General features: G+C 34.0%; 1 protein-coding gene across 1 annotated transcript; it reads left to right on the forward strand.

Moving 5' to 3' along the window:
* The first annotated feature begins 4,031 nt into the window (after positions 1-4,031).
* Positions 4,032-25,773, forward strand: LOC122038410 (vicilin-like seed storage protein At2g18540). The gene is made up of 8 exons (XM_042598153.1): positions 4,032-4,671; positions 5,042-5,087; positions 6,122-6,171; positions 6,277-6,318; positions 7,386-7,499; positions 14,739-14,817; positions 25,375-25,446; positions 25,540-25,773. Exons 1-8 carry the CDS (start codon positions 4,136-4,138, stop codon positions 25,585-25,587), a joined length of 987 nt encoding a protein of 328 aa, XP_042454087.1. The 5' UTR covers positions 4,032-4,135; the 3' UTR covers positions 25,588-25,773.
* Positions 25,774-26,393: the final 620 nt, after the last annotated feature.

Consider the following 26,393-nt stretch of genomic DNA (forward strand, 5'->3'; position numbering starts at 1 on the left):
AATTATATATTACCTCAATCCAATTATAATTTCTAGGTTGTTGAAATCATCGACAATATCTAAAGATAGCTTATGTGTACTAAAAGCAAACAAAACATAAGTAAAAAAAAGGACAACCCGGTGCACGAAGCTCCTTCCATGCGGGGGTCCCGAGAAATGATCCATTGTATGCAACCTTACCCTGCTTTTTTACAAGAGGTTGTTTCCCGGATTCGAACCCGTGACCTTTTGGTCACATGACAACAACTTTACCGTTGCGCCAAAGCTCCCCTTCATAAGTAAAAAAATATAAAATATAAAATATACAAAATAACAAAACATTTGTATATAAATTCACTCGGAGAGAATATGTCCTCAATAGATTTTCCAATCTATATTGATTTAGTTCTTTCTTTACAAATCTTTTGAATAATGCACCATAAGCAACATTGGTATAAATCTGGACATATATGCCTCTATTTGGATTCAAAACAATAATGAAACATCTTTAGTTATCAAGGATAAATCTAAGTTAGAGAATTTGAATATCTTTGTTTCCAAATCTTAATTCTTAAATATATTTACTAGTAATCCCCTAAGATGTCGAATTTTTGATATGTTGAGGAATGACACAAATGAACTATTACTGTAAGTACCCCGTGATGGTTTTGATATGATCAACCAAGTCAAGTTATGTCTTATTATTATTTTGATGCCCTGTGTTTAAGTGTGCAGGAACTTAGGAGCACAGGAAGTTGGGCGAAAGACACAGCTAGCGAGAAGGACTGCACAGGAGAGACTCGACGAGCTTAGTGAGTCCAAAGGACGAGGTGCTACGAAAGAGTACACTGGTAGATGAAAAGGAGGCGTGCAACATTGAGAAGCCAAAGCGGAAGGTTGCTGGTGAAGGTCGAAAAATGAATTTTGGTGAGCCCTGTTCTGGATGGACAAAATTACCCAATTGAGCGGAGCCGGAGCGAGAGCTCGGATCAAAAAGTCAACACAAAGGTTGACTTTGGTCTGGGTGCTTGGACTTGGCGTTGTGAAGAGGATAAAATTCTATCAACATCCAGGCACTTGGAACTCTTCCAAGCACTCCGATCAAGGCTATATATACAGACATGATCCCAGTAGCTTAGAACATCACTTGTAAAATGACTTCTATTCTTGTGCTACTACTTTTGTGAGCTGTCAACATTGTAATGAGGTTACTCTGCCCAAAGAAGACTTGAGTGAACTTCATTTATCTAGGATTAGCAATCATTTGATTGCAAACCTAGTAAATTCTCTTGCCTCTTCTTTTAGTTTATGCATTTACTTTCTATTATTATACAAGTACTTTCTAAATTTAGTTTGAAATATCGAGAAAAGTTTGATTTGATTTTTAGAGTTATTCACCCCCTCTAGTCGGCCGCTAGGGTCCAACAATTGGTATTAGAGCTACGACGCTTCAGTAAGACTAACCACCGACCGAAGCAAAGAAATCGATGGCCGGACTAAGCCTCATCCCGCCAAAAATCGAGAAGAAATTCATGCATTGGAAATACCGAATGGAGGTATTTCTAAAAATTGACTTTAAAAGTCTTTTAATAATTAAGTATGGTTTTACAGTTCCAAAAGATCAACAAAGCGTAGAGAAAGAAGAATACCTTTAGACGAAAAAAGAGCAAAGCGATTTTGTAGCCAATAATAGAGCGGAATATCACCTTTCAAGTGTATGACCATCTCAAGAAGTAAATCACATCAGAAGTTACACATCGGCAAAAGACCTTTAGGAGAAGTTCCTAGAACTCCACGAAGGAACATCTGAAGCAAAACTCACACAACGGGACATTCTTCGGAACAAATTGACGAGCATCCGTTTAGAAAAAGGTGAGAAGGTAGTCAAACTACACGCAAAGATCAAGGAGCAGATTATTGGACTGGTCAACCTTGGTAAAACGGTAATCAACCAGGACTCGGTACGCTAAGCACTCAACGCTTTTCCCAGGACTCCAAAATGGACCTCGATAATCGACGCCACTACATCTCGAAGGATTTAGAGGTAAGTACCCTAGAGGAACTCTTTTCTACCTTAGAATTACATGAAACCAGATGCGCATGTACAACAAGAGAATCAAGCTAGAATCTGGCACTAAAAGCAACAAAAAAGGATGACCCCGAATTAGACTTAGATCCGGAAAGAGACGAAGAAGCTTACATGGTAAGGAAATTTAGAAAAAAATTTAGATTTAACAAATTTAAAGAAATATAGGACAGGGAAAATCTATGAAATAGAAGAAAGGTTTGATGCTACCAGTGTTAAAAAGAAGGACACATAAAGGAGGACTGCACGGAACTCAAAGAGGAAAAAAGACAAGAGGCCCAAGCAAAACAAGCACAAAAATCTCAAAACCACTTGGGACGAAAGTTCATCACCTGAGTTAGAAATAGAAGCATACGCTAGACTGGCATTGATGACTAGCCACAAAGAACAAAGGACCTTAGAAGCCCGCATCGATGAAGGGGAAACGACTTCAAACGAATGCAGTGAAGTAGGGGGAGAATTAAGATTCAGATCTGACATAAGCCAGTTAACGGATAGCCGCCGTGCATTATTGAAGTGGTGACAGACCTTTTCTCCTTGTTGCATCTTCCCTCCATTTAAAAAATCCACTAGGATGATTTTCCAAATCAGTGACTATGTCTAAAAATAACTCTTTTCTCATTCGGAATCGTCTTCGGAACATATCATCGGTATACACCGGCTCAACACAAAAATAATCATTGATAAGTTGAGTGTGTCTAGCTACACGGTCTCTATTAATTGTTCTTCTTCTTTATGTACTCTCATGATAATCTTGCACGAATTCAATCACTCTAAATTGATTGCACATTACCATCATGAATAATGCCTTACTGAGATCTGATATTGCAGGGCTCGTTGTGTCTTTGTGAATATTATGATAACTTGAGAATTTTCTTCACTAGAATTTTCGTCGATATTTGAAGAGTTGAACAAATCTCTAAAATAATGACCAGAATTTTTATCGATTTATTTCTAAATTTTTGGTAGGCAAAAGGTATGGAAATGATGAAAATAGATGAAAGAAACGATGTATATATAGGGAGAAATTGAACGTTACCCAACGCTTAAGTTTTCGAACGTTTAATTTTCCGAGCGTTGATTTTTCGAACGTTAACGTTTGATTTGTTTTTAATTTTCTAAATTTAATTAAATTTAAAAAAATAAAAAAAACCTAAAATTAACGACAACCCACCATTTTTGATGGGGCCACCATATTTAATTAAATTAAAAAAAAATAAAAAACTCAAAACAATGGCAGCCCACCATATCGGTGGGCCCCACAAGAGGAAATCACTAATTACAAATTTATGCCCAGTGATTTTCAATCATCCCTAAAATATCCCCCATAATGGGGGATATTTGAGAGGAGGGATATTTGAAGAAATATCTCCTCCAAATATCCCCAATTGAAAATGTTCTAAAGAAGAAGATACATAATTCAATAATGTCTAAAATCACGTATATGATTTAGATGATATACCAGTTTACTTACATAGTTTGGTAATTTACCAAACTTTCTTCATCAGCATTAAAATTTTTATAAAGTAAATAGAGAAAAAATTTTCATAGTTCATCCCTTCTAAGTAAATATATTAGTGAATTGTATCTTTTAGAATATTCATATCATATTCTTTATCATTATATCTAAAATTTATGATAAATAATTTATTTTATTAAATTTAAATAAATATTTTTCACTGTACATTATATCAATTAGTCTAAAATTTTTATCATCCTTAATTTTTTTATTATTATATTTATGAAATGAGGGGAAGAAGAGATATTATAAAGAAATATTATTATATTTTTAGGATAATAATTATATTTCTTAAATTAAAAAAATTATTATTTTTTAAATTTAAATTTAAAAAATAGATAAGATAACTAATAAATTTTTTTTTTTAGCTACCTCCATAAAATTTAGAATACAATTTTTAAATAAGATAACAGATTACTTTTATATTTGAAATCCATCTTTCTTCCTTTTATCCCCAAATTAAAATCCTCCTTCGCTTATTCAACGTGTATTTCCCCTTCATTCTTGGGCTCCAGCCGATCCTCAGCTATAGAACAACAGAAACCCTAGAAATGAGAAAGCGTCGAAACGGTTCCACTGCTCAGGAAGAGGAAGATCGAGCCGCTCACCGAAAGAAATCCAAGCGGCAGGAGGAGGAGGAGGAGGAGACTGGCAGCGAGGATGATTCTAGTGGTTCCGACGGGGAGAGCTATCGATCAAAGAGGAAGGGAAGGCGACACCATAGCTCGAAGAGAGAGCACAGAAGGAGGGGCCGCTCTTCGGGTAGAGAACCCGAGCATTCAGCTTCGTCCGATTCCTGTTCGGAATCCGACACCGAGGAGTCCGGAAGCCAATTAGAGTCAGAGACATCTAAGAGCGAGGATGAGGCAAGGCGGAGGAGGAGGCGAGAGAAGCGGAAGGAACAGGAGAGGGAGTACGAGGAGCGCAAGCGAAGAAAGGAGAAGTATAGGAGGAAGAGGAGAAAAATGGAGAAGGAAGAGAAGAGGAAGAAGAGAAAGGATAAGAAAAGAGAGAAGGAGACAGCCAAAAAAGGGGCAGTAACAAATTCGTGGGGAAAGTATGGCATTATCAAAGAAGTTGACATGTGGTTAGTACTACCTTAGTGCACTGCCTTCTTTTTATCCTATTTCCGTCGGGGTTGTGACACCCGTGAGCTTTGCAATTTTTCTTTCAGCGTGAGCTAACAGCAACTAAATTCCTATATGGTTTTGCATTAACACCATATACTGCTTACCTAGTCAGTTTATTCAAGCGAATATGATTGTAGTATCTTTTCGTGTGATGGTTTGATTGCATTCATGCATCAACGACTTAAAAGATTTATGATTATAATGAAATGAAGGCAGACAATGATATCCACTGGGTGAAAGGGAAGATGCACTGTCAGTTCATTTACTGCTTTGATGCAATTAGTTCGTCCGTTATCAATTATTTTTTTTTTTTTAATTGTATTCCAGGAATAAACGACCTGAGTTTACTGCTTGGCTAGCTGAAGTTAAACAGGTATTTGTTTTCCGAAGGAAATGCTGTAAATAGAAAAGCTTGACCTTTTTGCATTGTAAGTGGGCTTCTTTGGGATAAACTGCTAAAAATTGGTTGTTTTTTCATTGTCCTGTTTAGTTTGTTGGTGCTTAGATCCTACATAGTTGTCGTGTATTTTCGGTTGCTGGAGACTTATTTATTATTTATTTTTTGTCATATATTTTTGGTTATATATTCAGTGAGCATAAACTCAAAATGAAGGTTAGTGCATCTACCAAATGTCTACCCCCTTAGGGTTCTATTCTACTGATTTTTAGACTGTTGTGGCTTTTGAGAAGATGGATTCAATTTTATGAGCAATTGTGAATTGTGGAATATCATTCCTGGTGTTTCTTTTAAACTGTTCTTAAATGACAGCATTAGGGTTTGAGGACACATTTTCTCATGTTAAGGGCAGCTTATGCATCTTGTTTTTGAGGTTTCTCTAATGGAAAATGTGTTGCAGCTTCAATACGTGTTTGACTAATCTGCACAAAACCTACCTTCGAGCAGTTGAATTAAGTTCAGTTCTAGATTCTTTTGCTCATCAGCCATATCAGTTGGTACTTGATTATGCCTACCTTCATTTTCCCTCCTGATTAATTACTCTATTTAACAACAATCGATCAGTTTCTTGATAACTTCAGGATACTTCACCAAATATTCTCTACTTTTTTTATCAAAAAATAAAAGGCAACTATGTTCTAAAATAATGTTTGTGTATTTTCTTCCCTCATTAGTGGTTTTTGGCTATTAATATGTTAATTAAACTCGTCAAACTAATAGATTATTCAAGTGAAAGAAACTAATGTCCTTTGAATGTTTAAGCTAGTTGATTCTTTATGTATCAATACCTAGATTTTAATTACATGCACATTATCTTTCTTTCAAAGTCCTTAGTGTGTTCCTTATTCTGGATTATATTGTATTACATTTTGAGTTCCAAACTGTAGGCTAAAGCTAGTGCTTATTGACCATTGTTTAATATTTTAATGTTTATAATTATGGAATTCTAGGTTAATCTGGAAATTTTATCTAATCGGGAAGAGAAGCAAATGTTCAAGGAGTAAGTCATGCACAATATTTCCAAAACATCATGCTTAAGAAGATGCATAAAGTGCTTTTGGCTATGATTTTTAGTTTTTGATATTGTTTTTTCATCTCTTAACAGGTTTATGGAGGACCATAATACAGCTACATTTCCATCAAAGAAGTAAGGATTACCGAGATGCTCATAGGCGTTCAAATTTTATTCCAAGCTGTTTTGTATTAAGAATCTTTCTTTCTGTTATTATTATTATTTTATTTTATGCTGCCAATGAATTAATATGCGATCTCGATTTCTTCAACATTCTTGATTTATCATTTGTTGACCTTTGATCCCCATGTTAATGTTTCAAGTTATGGGTTTGTGTTGTTGGTTTAATAAGAAACTGCATACAATGTGGTTTCGCTCGATGGCAGGAAAAAGTTCTCATTTGGAGAAGCTACCAACAATGATTTAGAAGGCTGTTTTCAGTTACCATTCTCTGGTGTCTACTGGAATATACTTCTTCCAGCCTTGCAAGTGTTTCAGCTTCCGTCTTTGTTTTGAATCTGAAACTCAGTGCACATTTTATGGATCTGTTTAGTAAGAATTTTATAATTCTCTCTATTACTTTCTTAGATTGGCGTGTGGGGTCTGGCAAATATAAATTCTTTGGTGGTCTTTGGTTTGATATACTGTGATTGGATTATCATAGGCCTTCTTTCGAGGATATGATGTTCATTAGGATCATCTATGCCCAATTGATTTCTGATAATTCTACTTATTTTTTCTTTATTTATTTGCTTATGGTTCTTTATGGATGGTCTTGTGATGGCAGTTTAACAATGCATCAGGAAGAAAATACCTTTTATGATGTTGGGTATATGTGTTAGCTTTTACAACCTTTGGGAGAAAGCCATCCAATAAATCACATTCGTTCCTAATTCAATTGAACTCATCAATGTAATTTTAGTTCTTTTCTTTTCAAACTGTATACACTTGTAAAACTCTTGTGCTCCTCTCTTTCATTGTAGCTATAATTTATCAACTCTGGTAATTATGACTTGTTTTACCATTTAATAGTGCATATCAATCACCTTGAAAAATATGCTCCTAGATTCAAAGACCTTATAACATGACTAAGCTTGTTCTAGTGGAGTTATAGACAATTATTTGCAAATGTCTGATATTTGGTAGATCTCTTTTGCTAATGAATTTTTTTTTTTTTTTTCTCTTCTTACTATATTGTTCAGATACTATAACTTAGATGCCTATCATCGGCGGAAGATGGAAAAAGAGATGAAAAAAGGACCACAAAAGATTCAAGAAATGGAGCGCTCAGTTTTTAATGATGAAGAACAGCGTAGGTCTGTATTTGATAGTTCTATTTTTCTGTGTAGTTTAACTTTGTTAACTTGAACCAGTATTATTTGTTAACACATCAGATCGAGCTATTAACTATCTCACTTTTTTCACCTCTATCATAATCCAAACCAATCTTAATGTTGATTTTTTCTCTCTTGATTGCTGAGCTTGATTGTAAATGTCAATTAGAAATATTTAAGCTGAACAGTCACTTTGTAGGGTTTAAAGTATGGTCTGTGCTGGGGTTTCAATCTCCCACCAGGACGGTACCACTTGGTTCCATATCGGGCAGACACTTGACATGCTTTGACATCTTTCAATATGTTTTTATATCAACTGAAATGAATTTTAATTATAAATCCCCTAAATTTGTAAAAATTAAATCGAAACAATAATTTTGGAGCAAGAAGTTGCAAAAATGTAACAAACTTATCAATTATACTTCCTTAATGTCAAAATGATTGTTATGAATGTGGGGAATTTGTTTTTGTAGCATCTTAGGGAGATTAATTTCATATATATATATATATATATATATATATATATATATATTTGAAATTCATATTAAATAATGTTCAAACCATTTGGATTGGACTTGAGCTAACACAATTGAAATTAGAATAAGTATATGCAAAGTTATTAGAACTGCATTGATAATCAAACCGGAAAAGCTTTGGGTCACTGGTTGTTAATTGGCCTAATTGGATATCGAACTGAACATTGACCCTGTCAAGCTAACTAATATAAATATAACTAATTTCTAGTGCTTAAATAATAAATGTTAATACAAAACTAAAAATAAACAATTCAAATAATACATATAAAAAATACCATGACTAACAATTAGATGTTAAAAACTTTAATAATTATACACTACTAATTGAAAAACAATCTAAAGGAGGATGGACTGAGACCTCACTACAGCTTGGAGTTGTTGAAAGTTAGAATTTTAAAATTTTGTTACTTGTTGGCACTAATAGCAACTTAGCAATGACATTTTGTTGGAGGAGATGATTAAAGAAAAGGAAGTGGGATGGAGACAAACATCCTGGGGTTGGATAGGACAACATAAGGTTGAATAAGAGAAGGTAAGAGAGTAGTCAGCAATAGAGCACCAACAACCATTTCCCCCTAAGCCACCAAGCAATGGACAATGAGATAGGAGATTTATGGGCACCAAACAACATTGGCGATGACGAGAGAACAAAATTAATAGTAGATAGAGGAAAGAAGAGATTTAATGTGTCTGGCTTTGGAGGTGGTCTTGGCGATGATGGGAGAAGAATGAGCAGACAAAAAATTGTCAATGTTTAGAACTAGCAAGGAAAGATAAAGGCAGAGGAAATGAGGATGCCACATTGCGGAGGATATTGCGTCTGAGGCTTATTAGGGTTTTGGGCTAACAACAAAATTGGGTAATTTTGTTGGGTTGATAAAAATTGGCCAATTGAATTGGTTTTTGATCGATTAAACTACATGTTTGATCCAATTAATCAATTGGGTTGGTCTGGTTTGAGTTTAATAATATGGTTATATGTGCATATTATGTATAGGGTACAATTTCTTCGACTTTGGTGCAATGTTCAAATCTCGAGCCATGTTGACGTTTTGATCATTTACCTGCCAATGTTTTGATACATGATGTTAATACTGGATTAGAGTTGAAAAAGGTAGGAGATTAAGTATAGGAAGGAGACATTGTTTGTGCCTAGCATGATTTTGAATCTTATACTATACCGGTTGAAATGGTAGAAACATATACAACAACTAAGTTTTATTCCACTAGGTGGGTCGAAACATATTGAACATTTGCCATAGTTTAACATTGGCCGACAATCTAAAGCAACTTTCATCCTTTTTCCTGGCTTGGGATCAACCATGACCATGGGCGGAGTTGGTCAAAACATATCATTTTGATAAATTATTGAAATTTGATATCACTCAACACAGACAATATCTCCTTTCTTCAACCTCGAATTTGTCACCAACACCATGTGTCAGAGCATCGACACAATAGTAGAATAGTATCTCTCTTTTCAAAGATTGAAACTACGATACGGTTCAAGTTTTTAAATCTTAGTATTGATTGGTATTGAGTTTTGGAGATTTACCAGAACGACATGTTTCGACAGTTTTGCCCGACACAATTTGAGATTTCAAACTATGCTTTGGTGCCTTCTCTATTGTTGGTGTTTCAGCTAGTGCATCTCTTCTCATTGTCCTTTTTTTTGTCATGCCCAGAGGAATCCCTGCCCGACAAACGTACAACATCTCTTCTGTAACAGTGACAAATAAAACCTGGATATATAGCCACATGATTGTACAATAATAATATCTACAGTTCAAACGGCTGGAAAACAGACACAACCAGACAGTTGTATATGCAACCCACACGACTGAAAATAATCATAACCACACAGTTATATAAGCAACCCACACAGTTGTATAAAAATGCGGAAGACAAAAAGAAAACCCATAAATTAAAAATGACAGATTGCTAGTCGACTAGGTTTTACACAATAAGGCAAATACAAGACACCACATAGCAAAACACCAAAACAAAGTTGAATTATACAATGTCAAGTCCACAAATTTGTAATGCAAGTAGGAAACAAAATTAGAAATCGTCTTCGGATGTGACGTGGGATCGACAGATAGGATACTCCAAGACTCCATAATCATCTACCTGCTACCTGAGGAAAAAGACAATACACAAATGGGGTGGTGAGTGTGAGTCACTCAGTAGGTAATAGATAAGATAGTGCATGATCTATATAAAATATGGAGATTAAAGCATACAATCTTAGTAGAGAAATAAGAATATGATCATATACGACATAATCAAGGCACGTAACCATAATTGATATAATAAATGCATATAACCATAATTGACATAATAGATGCACACACTCAATCTGAAACTCATATATGGTATAGTGATTAGTAAACTCACTAGAGATTAGTAACAGATCTGCTCGTAACACCTGAGCAATATAACCGACAACATATATATGTATGATAAAAGAACATGTATAAAGTATGACAACCATATGCAATAATTATATTTCAAGCATGTGCAACAATCACAAGCAAATGCAGATTTATCTCCCAAAGATGCACCGCATATCATATGCAATATGCATGTGCATGTAACATGGTCACCCCGCCTACCCCTCAAGACACCACGACTCCTGTGTAGTCGAGAGGTCGAATAAATGACAACTGTACTACCCTCCATATACCACTATAGAGCGGCCGAGGCGGATAGCTCGCTATGTAGCTATCTCACTACATAGCATCGGGGTCCTTGATTGCTCACAACGTCATATATCACTACCCTTGAGTGGTTGAGTGGCACGACAGGTCAAGCGGTAACTGCTCCAGCTACCATTACTCATAAGTGGCCGAGTGTGCGACGCTAAAGATGATTGACAACTCTCTCAACCATATGGGAGACTTTGGTTGTCAGCATGCAGTGCAATGATGAATATGATGTAAATAATCATGATACCCACATGATAATCATCAATGCAACATCAATCATCATAAATATCTCAATACAATGATCCATCTAACACCTATATCTATATGTATGGGTAGATCCAACTAGTGTCTACTAAACAATAAATATAATAAGTAACATCACCAGACACGTATATACCATACACGTACGCACGCTACAACGTAGATATAATCAACAAGATACCTCCAATATCACACCACACATATGATCACCAACATAGGTATTATCAACCTGATTTCTCCAATAGTACACATCAGATACGTGTGCACACACGGCATAGGCACAATCAACATGATTCTTCCAATAGTAAACATTGGACATGTGTGCACACAACATGCAAATGGACAGTCAACATGGTAAACACCTACAACACATCAATCACATGTACACTCAACATCATATGTATAATCAACATGTTAGCTCAGTCAATGAGACATCCCCTACAATACATATTCTACATGTGTATGCGCAATAAAGTATCAATATCAAATGCCAAGACTGTATATGAAATAACTAGATCATCTCTAAGGTCAAGCAAATAAGTATCAAGCAGGATAATAGACGAATAGATTTGAGGTAAAGAAACCTAATTCATCAATCAAAAACTACCATGCACTAAGTTCAATGAACTAAAGAGGCCAAGAAAGAAATACCCGTCTTTATATGTCAATCGTGCTAAACAATCACATATCAAGACGTTCGTCTCGAATCAAAGTCCTAGTTAATTATATATGCAACAACTAGCTAAACCCAAACCCAAACTAATTAGGGAAAATCCTAATTGAATGATCTAATTAATGATTAACTTCAATTACTTTCATCCATGAATCCTTTAATTGTTCCAATCATAATCTACAATCCATCAATCAATCTAATACAACTTAATAATTTCTACAATCCATTAACCCATCATTCAATCCATTGTATCAACTACCAAACATTATGAATCAACCCTACATAATTCATCCATCTCAATTAATCCAACGCACAATCAATACAACCCACATTACACTATTGACATCCAATATAGAAATGAAATCAACTTCAATACTCATCCAAATTGGATGCTTCGCTGTTGACTCACAACCAGAGAAGCTTGCTGCCGAGAACTTTGGCCGGAAGGTCTTATTGTTGGAAATGATAGCCGGAGAACGTGAAACCGCTGCCCCTTCAATTCAAACATTCTAATTCACCATCAATACATCCACATCCTAGAATTAAACCTTAATTTGTATCCAGAGTAGATCCAACCCCCAAATCTGCTACTAGTTTTAATAGGTTACCTCTAAGATGACCGTCCTGCTCCCCAATCATAGCTGACGATGGCTAGGCTCGACACTATCAGAGGCGTCGACTATGGCTCTACAGCTAAGGCACGACCTAAGGGAAGATGGTGACAACCTAAGGGAAGATGGTGACAAGTAGATGAAAACCTCTTGCTTGTGGTCGGAGAGGGGCGGTCGGTGTCGCGTGGATCCCGTCGCGACGAAGGAGTCGCACGACCGTGGTAGGGCCATTGAGCGACAACGTCGAAGGAGGTGAGGGGTGCGACATTGGTGGTAGTGATTGGCCGATGAACGTTCGGTGAGGAGACACGGTGTCGGGTGAGATGCGTGAGGAGTGGCGTCGGGAGGGCAGAGATGGCAGAGGAAGAGGGAGAGGGGCACAGGCAAGATACTGCTGTCTCCAGTGGATCGAGGCGACAATCGGCGATGGTCGATCGATTATCGACGATCGGGAGAGGAGAAGGGGGATCAGGGAAATCGGCGATGGATTGGGGAAGAGGGGATCAGGATTAAGGTGGATGAAGAGTTAGGTTTAGTATTTATAAGTTAGGTTTTGCTTACTCCATTTAGTGATTGAAATACCGTTCCGTGTCGCCCGGCACGGATGATTTTACTGTTCCGCTAGCGAAGCGAAATCGGCACGACATGCGTGCGCGTCTCGAGCAGGGAGGTGTCGTCAGACTCCTCCGGCGCCGTCGGAGGAGTCCCAGGGCGTTTCGCTTCGCGGGCGATGGCGTCCGCAAGGCATCGCAACTCGATGGCGGAGACGAAAGCGTCTCAGGCGCCGCCGTTAGATGCGTCATAGGGCCCCATTGGAAGCATCGCCGGACACTTTTGGTGCTGTTGGAGGCATCGCCGGATGCCTCCGACGCCGTCGGAGGCGTCGCGGGGGTGCGCGGGCGGCGCGAGGGCGAGCGGTAACTGTACAAAACTAATATTACAATTTAAAAATATATTTTAAAGAGGTTTTTATAAACCCTAATTAAATTATCCCAATAAAATATAAAAACTATATTTAAAATTTTAAAAAATTTAATAAATTTTATTACATAATATTCTGAAATTATTTTTAATATTTTAAATTTTAGTTAAAAATTCTATTTTTTTTTAAAATTTCTGAAAAATTGTATAAAAATTCTAATACATTAAATTTATATTCTAATATTTTTTAATTATTTTTAAATTTTTTTTACTATTTTAATGGTTAATTGATATTCTAATTTTTTTACTATTTTAAATATATATTATTTAAATTATTAAATAAATAAATAGTCAATTTATATAATTATTATATATAAAATAGTATTTTATATTAATTTATATAATTGTGATTATTTAATTTGAATTTGGAGAATTATAAAGGTTATGAATCAATTTTAATTCGAGTTATTGATAGATCAATTTTCTTTAATGCAAACTATATTTAATTATTTTTTTAACAATATTAAGTTGTTTAATAATGAAGAACTTATATAAAATTAATATACAACTTATTTTTAAATTATACATAATAAATATATTTATCTAATAATTATTATATATAAATAAAAAAATTTCCGAAACCGTATCGGCACGACACGATACGATACCGAAATCGTATCGTTTCGACCTAGGATCGAAACCTCAGTACGGGTTGAGATTTCAAACCTTGACTCCATTATAGGTTTAATTAAACCCAACTTAGGTTAATCAATCTAATCAACTCCAAACTAAATGGATATTCCAAACATGCTTTCTCCTAACCTATATATTCATCCCCTTAAACGTGTCATACGAACTCTGTTTAACTTCCAAAAAATTTTTAAAAATTCTCGAAAAATCCAGTAACGTTATTTCTCCAATAACACTTATTATTTAATTTGCCGTATCTTACATTTTTGGTGCTAGTTAAGATATGTGTTAGTTGGACTATCCAATTCATGTTGGCATGGTTGACATTGTGATATTTGCCAATGCAGGCACAATATTTGTTTTGGTCAACTATCAAAGTGATACATTTTGGCTATGTTGATCATTAGGATCACATTAAAACCATGCTTCTTCGTTTCATTAGCAATACTTCTAAAGGATGTAATGACTTAGCGGATCCTGTCATTTTAAAGATGTTCTCTTTATTTTTTAGCTGCAAGTTTAGAGTTTAATTTGTTTCACTGGTTCCTGGAACATCTTAGGCATAAATTTCATATGTTAATGAAAAAGATATAGTCTGGTTATTGCCTTGTTGTTAAGTTCATTTGTTTCTGAAGTGTTTTTTCCCCCAAAAGTTGTTCCAATGTTCATGTAGCATTCTGAATTTAGTACATTTTGCATCATCCTCAAGGGTTTTTTTTTATGATTCATATATGAGGATTAAACTGTTGATGGTCCTACAATTGTGGTAAAGAAGCTTATTTGTCAATTTCTACCAACTCTCCAAATTGTTGTTTATACAGAATCGAATTACTAAGGGAGCGTGAAAGACAAAAGGAAGAACAAGTGGAAGCTTTAAAACGTTCAATGCAGGGTGGAATGGTTAGAAATTTTTCTATTGCTTTCCTTTTTAATGTAACAAAATTTAGCCCTTTGACTTCTACATGCAGTTAATTTTGCTTCTTTTGATATCATGTGCGTATCTGTTTCTTTTGATTCCACCACAATGTTGACACTAAGGGATGCTTGCTCTCTTTTACATTAAAGAATGTAACCAAATGCCCTTTTCGACTATATTTGCTGCATCACAAGCAACCTCAAAAAGTTAGGAAAGATCCTGAGGGGATTAAGGGATGTTGAGTTTAAGTATGATACTCTTCCTGTTCCGTTTGAAAATGTAGTTTCTCCTGTCTATAATAGGTCAGAGTGTTCACACAATCATGATTGACCAATATAGGAAATGAAAAGACATCACACCATAGCTTATGGTTAGTCTCCTATCAAGAATGGGTACCAAACACCTTTCTGTGATTGATACTAGATTTTCGATAATGTTTGGTTGAGGATGGTGTTTGGTTGTCAGTCATACTATGTAGTTGGAGATTATATTCTCATGCAACTTCCAAAATTTATGAAGACACTGCAACTTTTATCCTCACATCTCACAAATGTTTGAATCATACTGCTTCCATGTGTTATCTTGATGCAATGCATCACATCAAGTGTCTTGATTTCTCCCTTGTCTTCATCTTTTTCTCAGAGTTTATCTTTATGGTTAACCTCTTATTAATCCTCTAGATTCTCACAATCTTTAAATGTTCAAATTTTGTTACTAATAGTGAATGTGGGCTTTTCCGTGCTATGCAATTCTTAATTTGGTAATGGAAACATTAAATATTATGGTCTCAGTTAAGGATAAAAGTTATGAAATCTTTTTCTCCCTTATAGTGCTTTTAGCAGGAGATCAAGCATCTAGCCCTTTGGTGGCATTCTTGACAAGCAATGCCAATTGTCTTTTTGAAGAGGTTGTTCGACAATAGTGTTGGTTGAATGCAAAGAATCTTAGAAATTTCTCTATTTCTATTGTATGATGAACCTCGTTAATTTAATTCAAGTACAAAAACCCTCTTCAATATGAACTTATTAAGGGTCAGCCTAGATTAGCATCACATTTTACAAGCAATTCTTTCAATTGAGTTTGGTATTGCATTGTACTTAATTAGGACTACTTTAGAGGGTTAATTAATCTATGGATGTTGAAATAAATTATTTGAAGTCTCATCACAAACAACGTTTGGTAGATGGTTTCACTGATCATTCTAAGTTGGCTTAAATATTGTTATTTTTTAGAAGCTCCAACAAACTTCATTTTGTGCTTGTCAATGGTCAACCATCTGATAATAGTCAAAAGGATCATTTATTGCTAATCAATAAGGGAGTCAATTTTGATTTAACTTTTAGAAGTAGGGACTTCAACTCTAACATATTAACGAGATGTCCTTTGTATTCATGCTTGTATTCAAGAGACAAGCCTACATCTTCCCAAAACATGAGATGTTGTAAATGTGGATCATGATAGAGTTGTCAATGGGTTGCATCCAAGTTAAGCATGACTAGTACTCAAGATAGGCTCGATTTGGTCATGGTTAGCCTTAGCCCAACTAAAGGACATAAGGAAAATACTAAATATAGAAAGTATTTTTTAAATTTTGATTTATATGATTTAAGAGTTTCATTCAATGTTATGAAGATTCACATTAATATGAACGCAATAATTAGTATACACATTCTCCTTGTCTTAGTGTGTTCAATGTAGACCTGACCACGGTTCGGAACTGACGGTTCGACGATTCAGGACTGACGGTTCGATGGTTTGGAACCGATGGCTCGACGGTTCGGAACTGCCGGTTCGACGGTTCTTGATAGGTCGACCCTTAACCTTAACTGCGCAAAATAGTTACGCTTCACGATTCGGAACCGCCGGTTCATGGTTTGGTTCACGGTTCACCACGGTTCAAGATTATTATATTAAAAAAATAAAAAATTATTTTAAAAAAAAATTGTACTTATTTAAGTTATCTACCTATCCCCTTAGGATATAGGAGAATCAAAGTCCACATAGTTCTTTTACATTTTTATCCTTTTACATTGTCACTCACTTTCATTTTTTATTCCTATTGTATTTATTCCTTCAGTATCAAAATCTTCAACTTCGTTATCTGAAAGTTAGTTGCATTCCTTGAATTCTTTTCTCGTCTCTGGTCCAATCGTTTAGTAATGCTTGGACTTCCAACAAAGTTGATCGTTGTTCATCTAATATGTTGTCGTCGGCACTGAACGTCTGCTCCACAACAATTGATACTGGACAAGCTAAAATTTCTTTAGTCATCACGGAGAGGACGGGAAAATTTTGAGTTTCCTGTGACCATTACTTTAAGATATCGAAATTTTCGCTATCTGCTTTATTAAAATTAAAAGAAGTCATAAAATAATTCTCAAGTTCCTGTGTGGAATTTGAAGATCCTCGTGGATGTTTCGCCCGTTCTTTTAATAAAAGTTGTGCTTTTGTAAGTTTTAAATTACTACTAGTAGTTTGTTGTATTTCAAAAATATTAATTTGTGTTCCATATTTTGCATGATATTGATTATAAATATCATATAAATAAATTCTAACATTATATATAATATTAAATGGATTAGGAGAAGAAGAATCTTTAATTGGAATTAAACCGTCATAATATTAAGTTAATATTTCTTATAAAACTTCTAATTTAAATTGTGGATCTAAAGCAAATGCAATTAAATAAATTTCAGGAATAAAATAAAAATTATTAATATGTCATTTAAAACTAATACTATATTAGAAAAATTTTCTAAAACTACTTGAGTTGTGGAATAATAAACACTGGAAAGTTGTTCGGTTGTATCATTAAATACTTTTAAAATTTCACAAATACTACTACAAATATTCCATTGTTGTGAAAATAAATATATATTAGTATTAGTATTTTTTGCAAAAAAAATAAACATAATAATTCTTTATATTGAAATGAATCTTGTAATAATTCATATGTTGAATTCCAACGTGTTGGTATATCACGTGGAAATTTTTAAGTCTCATTTCATTAGTTTCACAGAACCTGCTCCATTATTTATTATAGATGGATGAGACCATAAATAAGAAATTGCAATTCTAATTGCTTTAATATAATTTTCTAAAATTTTTAATCCATCTTGAACACATAAATTTAAAACATGGCATACATAACGAATATGAAAAAAAAACCATCAATAATAGGTTGATCTATACAAGTGGTATTAGAACTAGCATTATCTAATGATATTGAAAATATTTTATGAGTTAATCCATATTCTTCTAAAATTCATCAAAAATTCTATAAGTTAACAATCTTTTTTTTTTTTTTGGAGATTCCAAGAGTTATCGATCTAATGGCAAGTCACATCCATATACGAATGTGTTTGCTAATGATCACTTCAAATATCGGAATATAAAGAAACTTTATTATTTAATTTACTAAATTTATTAATTAAATTCTTTTTTCTTTGTTTTACTTATTTTTTAATTGTACGAGTAAGTAGGAATACGTTTAACACATGGATTAAAAGATTCTTTACAGAAATCTTCAAATGTGCATTTAGATCCAAAACTAAAAGAAAGATGTTCTACGGAAACAAATTTAACTAATGATTCTCTTAATTTATTATCCGAATATAAAAATAAACCGGAATCAGTACTACCGTTAGTTGAAGAAAATCTTGATAATTGTGTTTGAGAACGGTCGAATCCGTATTCCGTCGGGTGCTTCGTTTTTACATGTCGTTTCAACGACTCATAGCTGCCACCGGCTTGGAATTTGTAGAAAGCATTCAATTCCAATAAAGATAGGGGTACATTAAGCATTAGCTTTAAGTCCCTATCTGATTACATGGACGAATTCACTTGACACATTCAAGATAGTATCGTGGTGCATGTTGTTTGCAGATGATATTGTTTTGGTAAATGAGACACGTGAAGGAGTAAATGTTAAATTAGAATCTTGGTGGGAAACACTGTGAAAGATTTTAGGCTTAGTAGAGTAAAGACAAAATATATGAAATTTAAGTTAAGCAATATTAAACGTAATGAGACAATTGTTGATATAGAAGATGACGATTTATCTTGAACTAAGAGCTATAAATATTTAGGATTATTTTTGTAAAACGACGAAGGGATTGAGAGAGGTCTTATATAATAGAAGCATGATGGTTGAAATGGAAGAGAGCGTTTGGTGTTTTATGTGATCATAAAATACCTCTAAAACTTAAAAACGACAGTTAAACTTGTTATATTATATGACACTGAATGTTAGGTTATGACTTGAGCTCGTGGGTAGAAAATAAAATTGTAGAGCTGAGGATGTTAAGGTGGATGTGTGGACATATGTGGATGAACAGAATAAGAAATTAGAGCATTAGAAAAAGTTGGAATTGCATCTATCGAGGGAAAACTTTGAGTGACACGTTTGGGATGGTACAAACATGTACTTAGGCAACCAATAAATGTTCCAGTTAGGCGATATGAAATAAGATAAAATTTATTTAAGTATAGATGATGATATAGTAGGGGATAGAGCTCAATGACATAGAAGGATGTATATAGCTGACCCCACCTAGTGGAATAAAACTTTATTGCTGTTGCTAACTTTTTAAAAAACAATTCTCATTTACTTAAATATAACTAAAGTGGGTGATTGTGTATAAAAGCTTGGTTAAACTTTAACCAATTCAAATTGAGCCTTACATACCATGTTCACTTGAGTTCCATTTAACCCTACTTCGGATTTCACTTGATCTTAAAACTCAAAATATTAGTTTAACATAATTAGTATAATAGAAATTAAAAAAAAATATTTAAAATATAACAAAAAATTAAATAGGATAAAAGTTATCCAACATTGACAAAGATTGTTTTTTTTTTTTGTGTTTTAACTTGTATAACATTAGAAATTACAAGCAATTGGAAAATTAGGTTTCAGCGAGATCGTCTCAAAATTTTATCCTCCTATGTGTCTTCTCTCGGCTTTGGTTCGAGCATCAAGAAACAACTAGAGTTTTACATGACACTTTAATTTTGAAATTTATTTAAGTAAAAATATTTTATTTATTTAATTTCACTATTTTTAATTAATTGAAATATCATTTAATATATTTGAGGATTCCAATAGATAGGTGTGCACTAAATAGTTATATATATATTTTAAAGAATTCTATCTTTGTCAAATTTGGAGGTATAAAATATTTTCATATTTTCAAATTTAATTTTATTGAAAAATATCTTAAATTTAAAAATTTCAAATTAGATTGAGTTGAATTTCATGTTTTCATTTTTTAGAAATTATACTTATAAAATTAAATAGATTTAATTACAAGATCAAATATCTAATTTAAGTTTAAAATTTAATATTTTATATTCTAATTTTTTTCATCTCTCTTGTTATATTATGATAATTGTAGTTACATGAACGAAATAAAATCAAATTAAAAATATAATTTTTGATTATTTCATTGAATTAAGTGTTTTATATAGGATTTTTATCAAAGAATTCAACAAACAAAAAGATCGTTAATGTTAAAATTTATGTGTGAATAAATCTCAAACACAGTTATATAAAATCATAAAAGTCTCGAGAGTGTTTAAATTTAAAAAATTGTGTAGAGCAACTAGAAGGGGAGGGGTGAATATGCATGTGAATCTTTGTGATCATTCGATCAATCATTTAGTTTTCTTTAAAATTGTTAGTATACATTGGAGTTATAAAAATAAATGGAACAAAACAGAAAAGTACAAGTATATAGAAAGGAAACCCTTTTTTGTGGTTTAGACCCTTCAATTTCTACTCTACGGCCTATTCCGCGGCCTATGACCCTTTGGTGGGTCAATCTTGGAACATCGCTATCTTTTCTTCTTTCTAAACACCTTCCAGAGGCAGAGAAATCTTATATAGTTCATATATAAAACACACACAATAGAATAAAAGTAACCAAATTATAAATTATAATGCAATAATAGAAAATGTTATAAAAAATCATTGTAGATTGTTTTTTGGTAGTTATAAATTGTTGTAGATTTGTTTAAGTAGGTCCTCCTCGAAATTAGCAACACTTTGTGAAATCGAACACGAGCAATTATGTAGAAATCTCTAAGAAATTGGCTTATATAAAACCTTCTACATGTATCTGGTTGACTAAAATTGCTTCCTAGATATTGGTTGACCAATATCATCCATGCAATCTGCCTCGTACAGATCTGGACCTATTTTGTCTAAATTCGAGATATGTTCTATTCCAATTTGGTTACCAAATTATCACTTTTCGTCGACTAACTTAACATATTTAGTCGACCAGATTGGATAAAATTCATGACCAAATTGGCCGACTAAATTGCTCTTTTTGGTAGACCAAAATGTCAATTATGGTCCACTAGCTTAGATGAAATTCAAACTCTCCTAAGTTTCTCTTGCAATTTTGGCCGACGAAACTATCACTTTTGGTGAACTTACCATTTTGGTTGACCAAAATATCACTTTTAGTTGACTATAGTTGTAATTCTGAGAAAATTATATTTATCTTAATTTTCATACAATGAGGTTCAAATTTGTGACCTCTTAGATAAGAGGCTTTGCTTTCTACTGATTGAGTTTGCTTGGTATTTCAACAAACTAGGATTTCTCGTGCTAAGAAATTCCTCGTGTCTATAATTTCACCTGTTGCTTAGCTTTTATCACTAGGATTTCCACTTACCCAAAGTTCACACTTGTTCAGGATTTCCTCACTTACCTAGAGTTCAGTCCTCTAGAACTTCCACACTTGCTTAAAGTTCATTTTTCTAGGATTTTCACTTGCCTAGAGTTCATTCCTCTATAGTATTTACACCTGTGTAGAGTTCATTCCTCTAGGACTTCCTCACTTGCTTAGAGTTCCACACCTTTTATACTTGCTACACATTTGGTTACCTTTGACCCATTTGGATTTTTTCGACGGGCAAATATGCAATCAACCTTGACCTATTTGACATCCTCTACTACAACTTAATATATTGTTCAAACATCCAAAATGTTAGATCATGATCAAACTTTGACTAAGTTGGCCAAGCATGACTAGGGGTCTATTGCACTACCAAATCATTCCCTAATTTATAGAGGAATAGAGAAGCTTCTATTTTCTAATTACTCATTCTAGTGTTTTACTTGCAAAAGTTAAATAAATTATAAGCATAAATCAATCATTACTAAACGGAAGAACAGGAGCCTTGGCGCAATGGTAAAGTTGTTGCTTTGTGACCAAAAGGTCACGGGTTCGAATCCTGGAAACAGCCTCTTGCAAAAAGCAGGATAATGTTGCATACAATGGATCCTTTCCCGGGATCCCGTATAGCGGGAGCTTTGTGCACTGGACTGTCCTTTTTTTTTTTTTACTAAATGGAAGAAGTATATGCTGTACATGCAATTAAAGTTAGAAACCTTAATTTGGATGCAAGTTGTTTTGACTTTGAAGTGAGTTGATTAAGTTACTTTACATATATAAATAAAAGAACAAACATGTATTAACAATCTAATTAATTATTAAGTAAATAATTAATTTCAATAAAACAATTAAAAGATATAACTTGTACCAAGTAAAATCAGATTAATTATATTATCATTAATAATTCAATCAGATAAGTATTGAAATTGGACAAGCACAACATATATTAAAACTCTAGCATGATTCAAAATATTAAATCTTGACACTCATAGTTAAAATCATTGTTTAAAATAGTGTTGTAACTCACGAAATTTATCGGTCCGCCCATCGACCAGCATGACATTGACATTGGCACGCTCTCGTGAGGCTTGCACAGGAACTCATGGGGGTGCAGAGGCCTCGTGAGTCCGTGGCCTTGCGTGAGGATCCACGGTTACATGGATGCCTTGTGCAAGGACCTGTGGTCGTGTAGAGGCCTCATGCAATATGACAGCGGTTGCGCGAGGCCACCGAGTTTTTTTTTAATATTTTTCAATTGTTATTTTTTATTTTTAATGGTTAATTCTTTCCTCTATTAATTCTTTTTCCTTCCTTCCCATATTTTTTTTTTCTTCTCCTTCCTTCCCATATATTTTTTCTTTTATCCTTAAACACATGTTAATTTTTTTTCTTAGTCATTTCCTCCTTAAATACATGGGAAAATCTTTTTCCTCAAACTGATTAGAAGAAATTTAATTTAATTTAAATTTACTTAATCCTAATCATTATGTTTAGATTTCAATTAATCCTAATTTCTAAAAATATTAGTTTAATCTAATAGTAAGTATTTATAATAATTGAATATAATAATAATAATTTTTAATTAATATATTTTATATTTTAAAAATTATTCAAACTGTTTCGCCATGGTATCATTTCGATCATGAATCGAAACTTCGATACGGTTCAAAATTTTAAATCAAAGTTAAAACTATTAATAATAATATCAAAATTGGATTAGTCATTAAATGTTACATTAGTGACAACTTATGACAGTATTAATTGGATTTCTCATTAAATGTAATATTAGTGTAACTTTTTGATAACTTTCTATCTAGACAAAAAAAAAAAATCTACTTTTGTGAATGGTTACAAATCTTGTGACAATTTGTCTTCACATATGATAATTATTCACATATTTGTCAAAAGTAGACAAAAAAAATACATTAGTGATAATTATTTAATATTAATTGTAATTAAAACTTTATTTTTTTTTTTATAATGTTCATTTTCAATGAAATCCTTATTCTGGAACACAAGGGGGCTGGACAGAACGGCTAGCTCAAACTTCCTCCTTCGGACGTTTAGAAACAAGTGTTGGTTAGTAGTAGTTGAGTGGACTCATTTTAATGATTTTTCTGTGGAAGAGTTGGCTAAGGGAGCTGGGTAGTGACTAGTGGAGATTGGGTTCCTGCATTTGACGAGTCTGGTTAGATTCTTCTATTCTACAAGGGGTGGTAGCCTTTAATATTGTGTTTAAAGGCAGGCATAATATTTCTGCACTGATGCAAGCACTCAGCTGGTTTATAGGGATAGACTGCGTATTTTTAAAGCATCTTAAACTTGACAGTGTTCCATGGTTGATTGATTGGGACAACAGCTATGTTTATAGAATGATAAGAGAGGCGGTAAATACCTTTTGTTTTAACAGATTTGTTTCTGGTTTTTTAAGCTTTGTGCTGAGGCCGACTTGAAAGGTTTGGGGTTTGTTGGGCCAAGGTTCACTTGGTTAACTATAGAAGGGTTAAGGACAATTTTGGGTAGACTTGACAGGTTCTATGCTAATGGTAGCTGGCTGAGGTTTTATGATTCCATTTATGTTTTACATCTGCAGACAACCGCTTCCAATCATTGGCTCGTCTTAAGGGACATTAGGTGTAGTTGGGGCGAAGGACTTATTTATGAGTAGTATTGGAGGGAATGTTCTAGGCTTACCGAGGTAGTTGAAAGTCTATTGGAAGTATTGTGACAACTCGAGAGTTGAAGATGTTGATAGCAGGCGGTACTCTGTAGTAGCAGGCTGTTTGGAGATTTAAATTTTCTAATTAAAAACCTTTAATTTACATTTTTGAACTTATATCCTAATTTCTAACTGCATCTATATGGTTATTATGAAATCTTATTGTTAATAAACTATTGAATATTTATTGATACTCAAACTAATAAATTATAGCAATAATTACCAAATGATATTGTATCACATTAATAATAGGTATAATATTTCATTATTAGTGAAAAATAAATAATAATATATAACAACAACAATTACAATATAACAATAACTAGAACAACATTGCCATTGACCTCATTGTTGTCATCATCTCTGATGCATCAACCTACCATAGCTTCTTAAAATGCCACCAGAGCAAAGGTCGAATCCCGGGGGAATAATTTCTTAGGGAATAAAATCCCTCCCACCTAGAGAGGCCGTTCGGTCATCATGACTTACTCCATCTTGTTGTGGGGTTAGCGATGAGGGGCGCTTGGGGTGAGCAAGTCATCTTTTTGCCACATCTATAGGTTTATTAATTGCCACCCCCTCGGTGGGATGGTCAGCGGCATGCAGATACTCCCAGGGCGTCCAAGGTTTGAGACACACGCTGGGCATTATCGCAATGCTCGTGGTGCTTGAACCGCTAGGGTGCTGGGTTGTCTATCCATGCGGGCCTCCACTTCCAGGATCTCTAGGCCTCGGATTTACATGGTGGTCGGTCTATGGGGCCAAGCTGGGCCACCTCTAGGATTAGTCGGGCCAAATGTTTGGATACCTGGATAATCAAAAAAAAAAAAAAAAAAAAAATCTATAGGCTTATTTGAGAGTAGTGTTTATAGCCTCTGGGTTAATATCAAGATATTACCTGGAGGAGCACATTAAGAAATTACGGCTAGAAAATAGATTATAGTATTTTCCCACTGCTGACCAATGCTTTCTATCTTCATGGACTTCTACGGTGATTTACCAGGTGCCAAGCCAAGAACTGGACATAAAGTTCATTTCAAATGCAAACAATTTCTTAAACCTAATCTACTAAAAAAAACAAAAAAAAAAACGTTTTGGTGATATTCCTGAGATTTTTATTTCTAATTATTTTTTAGGCTCAAGCAATGAAGGAGCAATCTCGCCTAAAGGAAGAAATGATGTATCAGTATAAGTTGGGAAATTATGAGGTGAGTTTTTTCCTGCATGTGACCGTTTAAATATTTGAACGCCTACACCAAATAGTATCTTTTTAAAATTTATTTTTAATTTAATTGCTCCAGGCTGCAGCTGCTATTCAGAGAAGATTGGATCCTGATATTGCAATGTAAGGTTTATTGCCTTCAGCAGCAGCACCAACAACAACAACAAAAAAATTCATGTTTTGGAAAGGAAAATAATTCTACCTAAAATTTAAGAATGTTGATATCCTTTTGAGTTCTTCCTATTTTCGTGTGACACTGCATATTTATGTTTGTGTTGAATATGATGGTATACTGTTGGAACCTTTCATTGCATTTTATAACTTTCATACCATCATTCTGATAAGATGAATGATTACTCGAAACACCAGGCTAATGTTAAAACCTGAACGGTCCATGAGTTCGGTGATCCGGACCCGTTCCCAATTGGGCCCGCTCTAACTTTCGTGCAGCACTTGTTTCTTACCAGATAAACAAGCAAACAAGCAAAACATAGTATTTGGTTTACCTAAATCTATTAGGTTGACGTGTTTGGAGTTTACTCGAATAAGTCTTCTCTCTTTATTAAGTGTTCAGCTCTTAGTTACTTAAACTTAGTTTCTAATTAGGTTTGTTTAGTTTCTAACTAAGTTTGTTTAGTTTCTAATTAGGTCTTATATTGTCTACCTTTGTTAGGATTTTCATTGTTTAGTTTTTAATTAGGTCTTCCACTGTCTAGTCCTATTAGGACTTCCATTCTCTAATTTCCAATTAGGATTGCTATTGCTTAGTCTTGTTAGACTACTACTGTTTACTTCCTAACCAGGTTTTCCTTTTGTCTAATCCTACTATAAATTTCACTATCTAGTCCCACTAAGACATACACTGCTTAGCCCCATTAGGTCTTTGTATCAATTTGTCAAATATCAAGTCTTAATTGGACTTTTCACTTACAA

The sequence above is a fragment of the Zingiber officinale genome, chromosome 1A (assembly GCF_018446385.1).
Source record: "Zingiber officinale cultivar Zhangliang chromosome 1A, Zo_v1.1, whole genome shotgun sequence".
In the NCBI taxonomy this organism is placed as follows: Eukaryota; Viridiplantae; Streptophyta; class Magnoliopsida; order Zingiberales; family Zingiberaceae; genus Zingiber; species Zingiber officinale.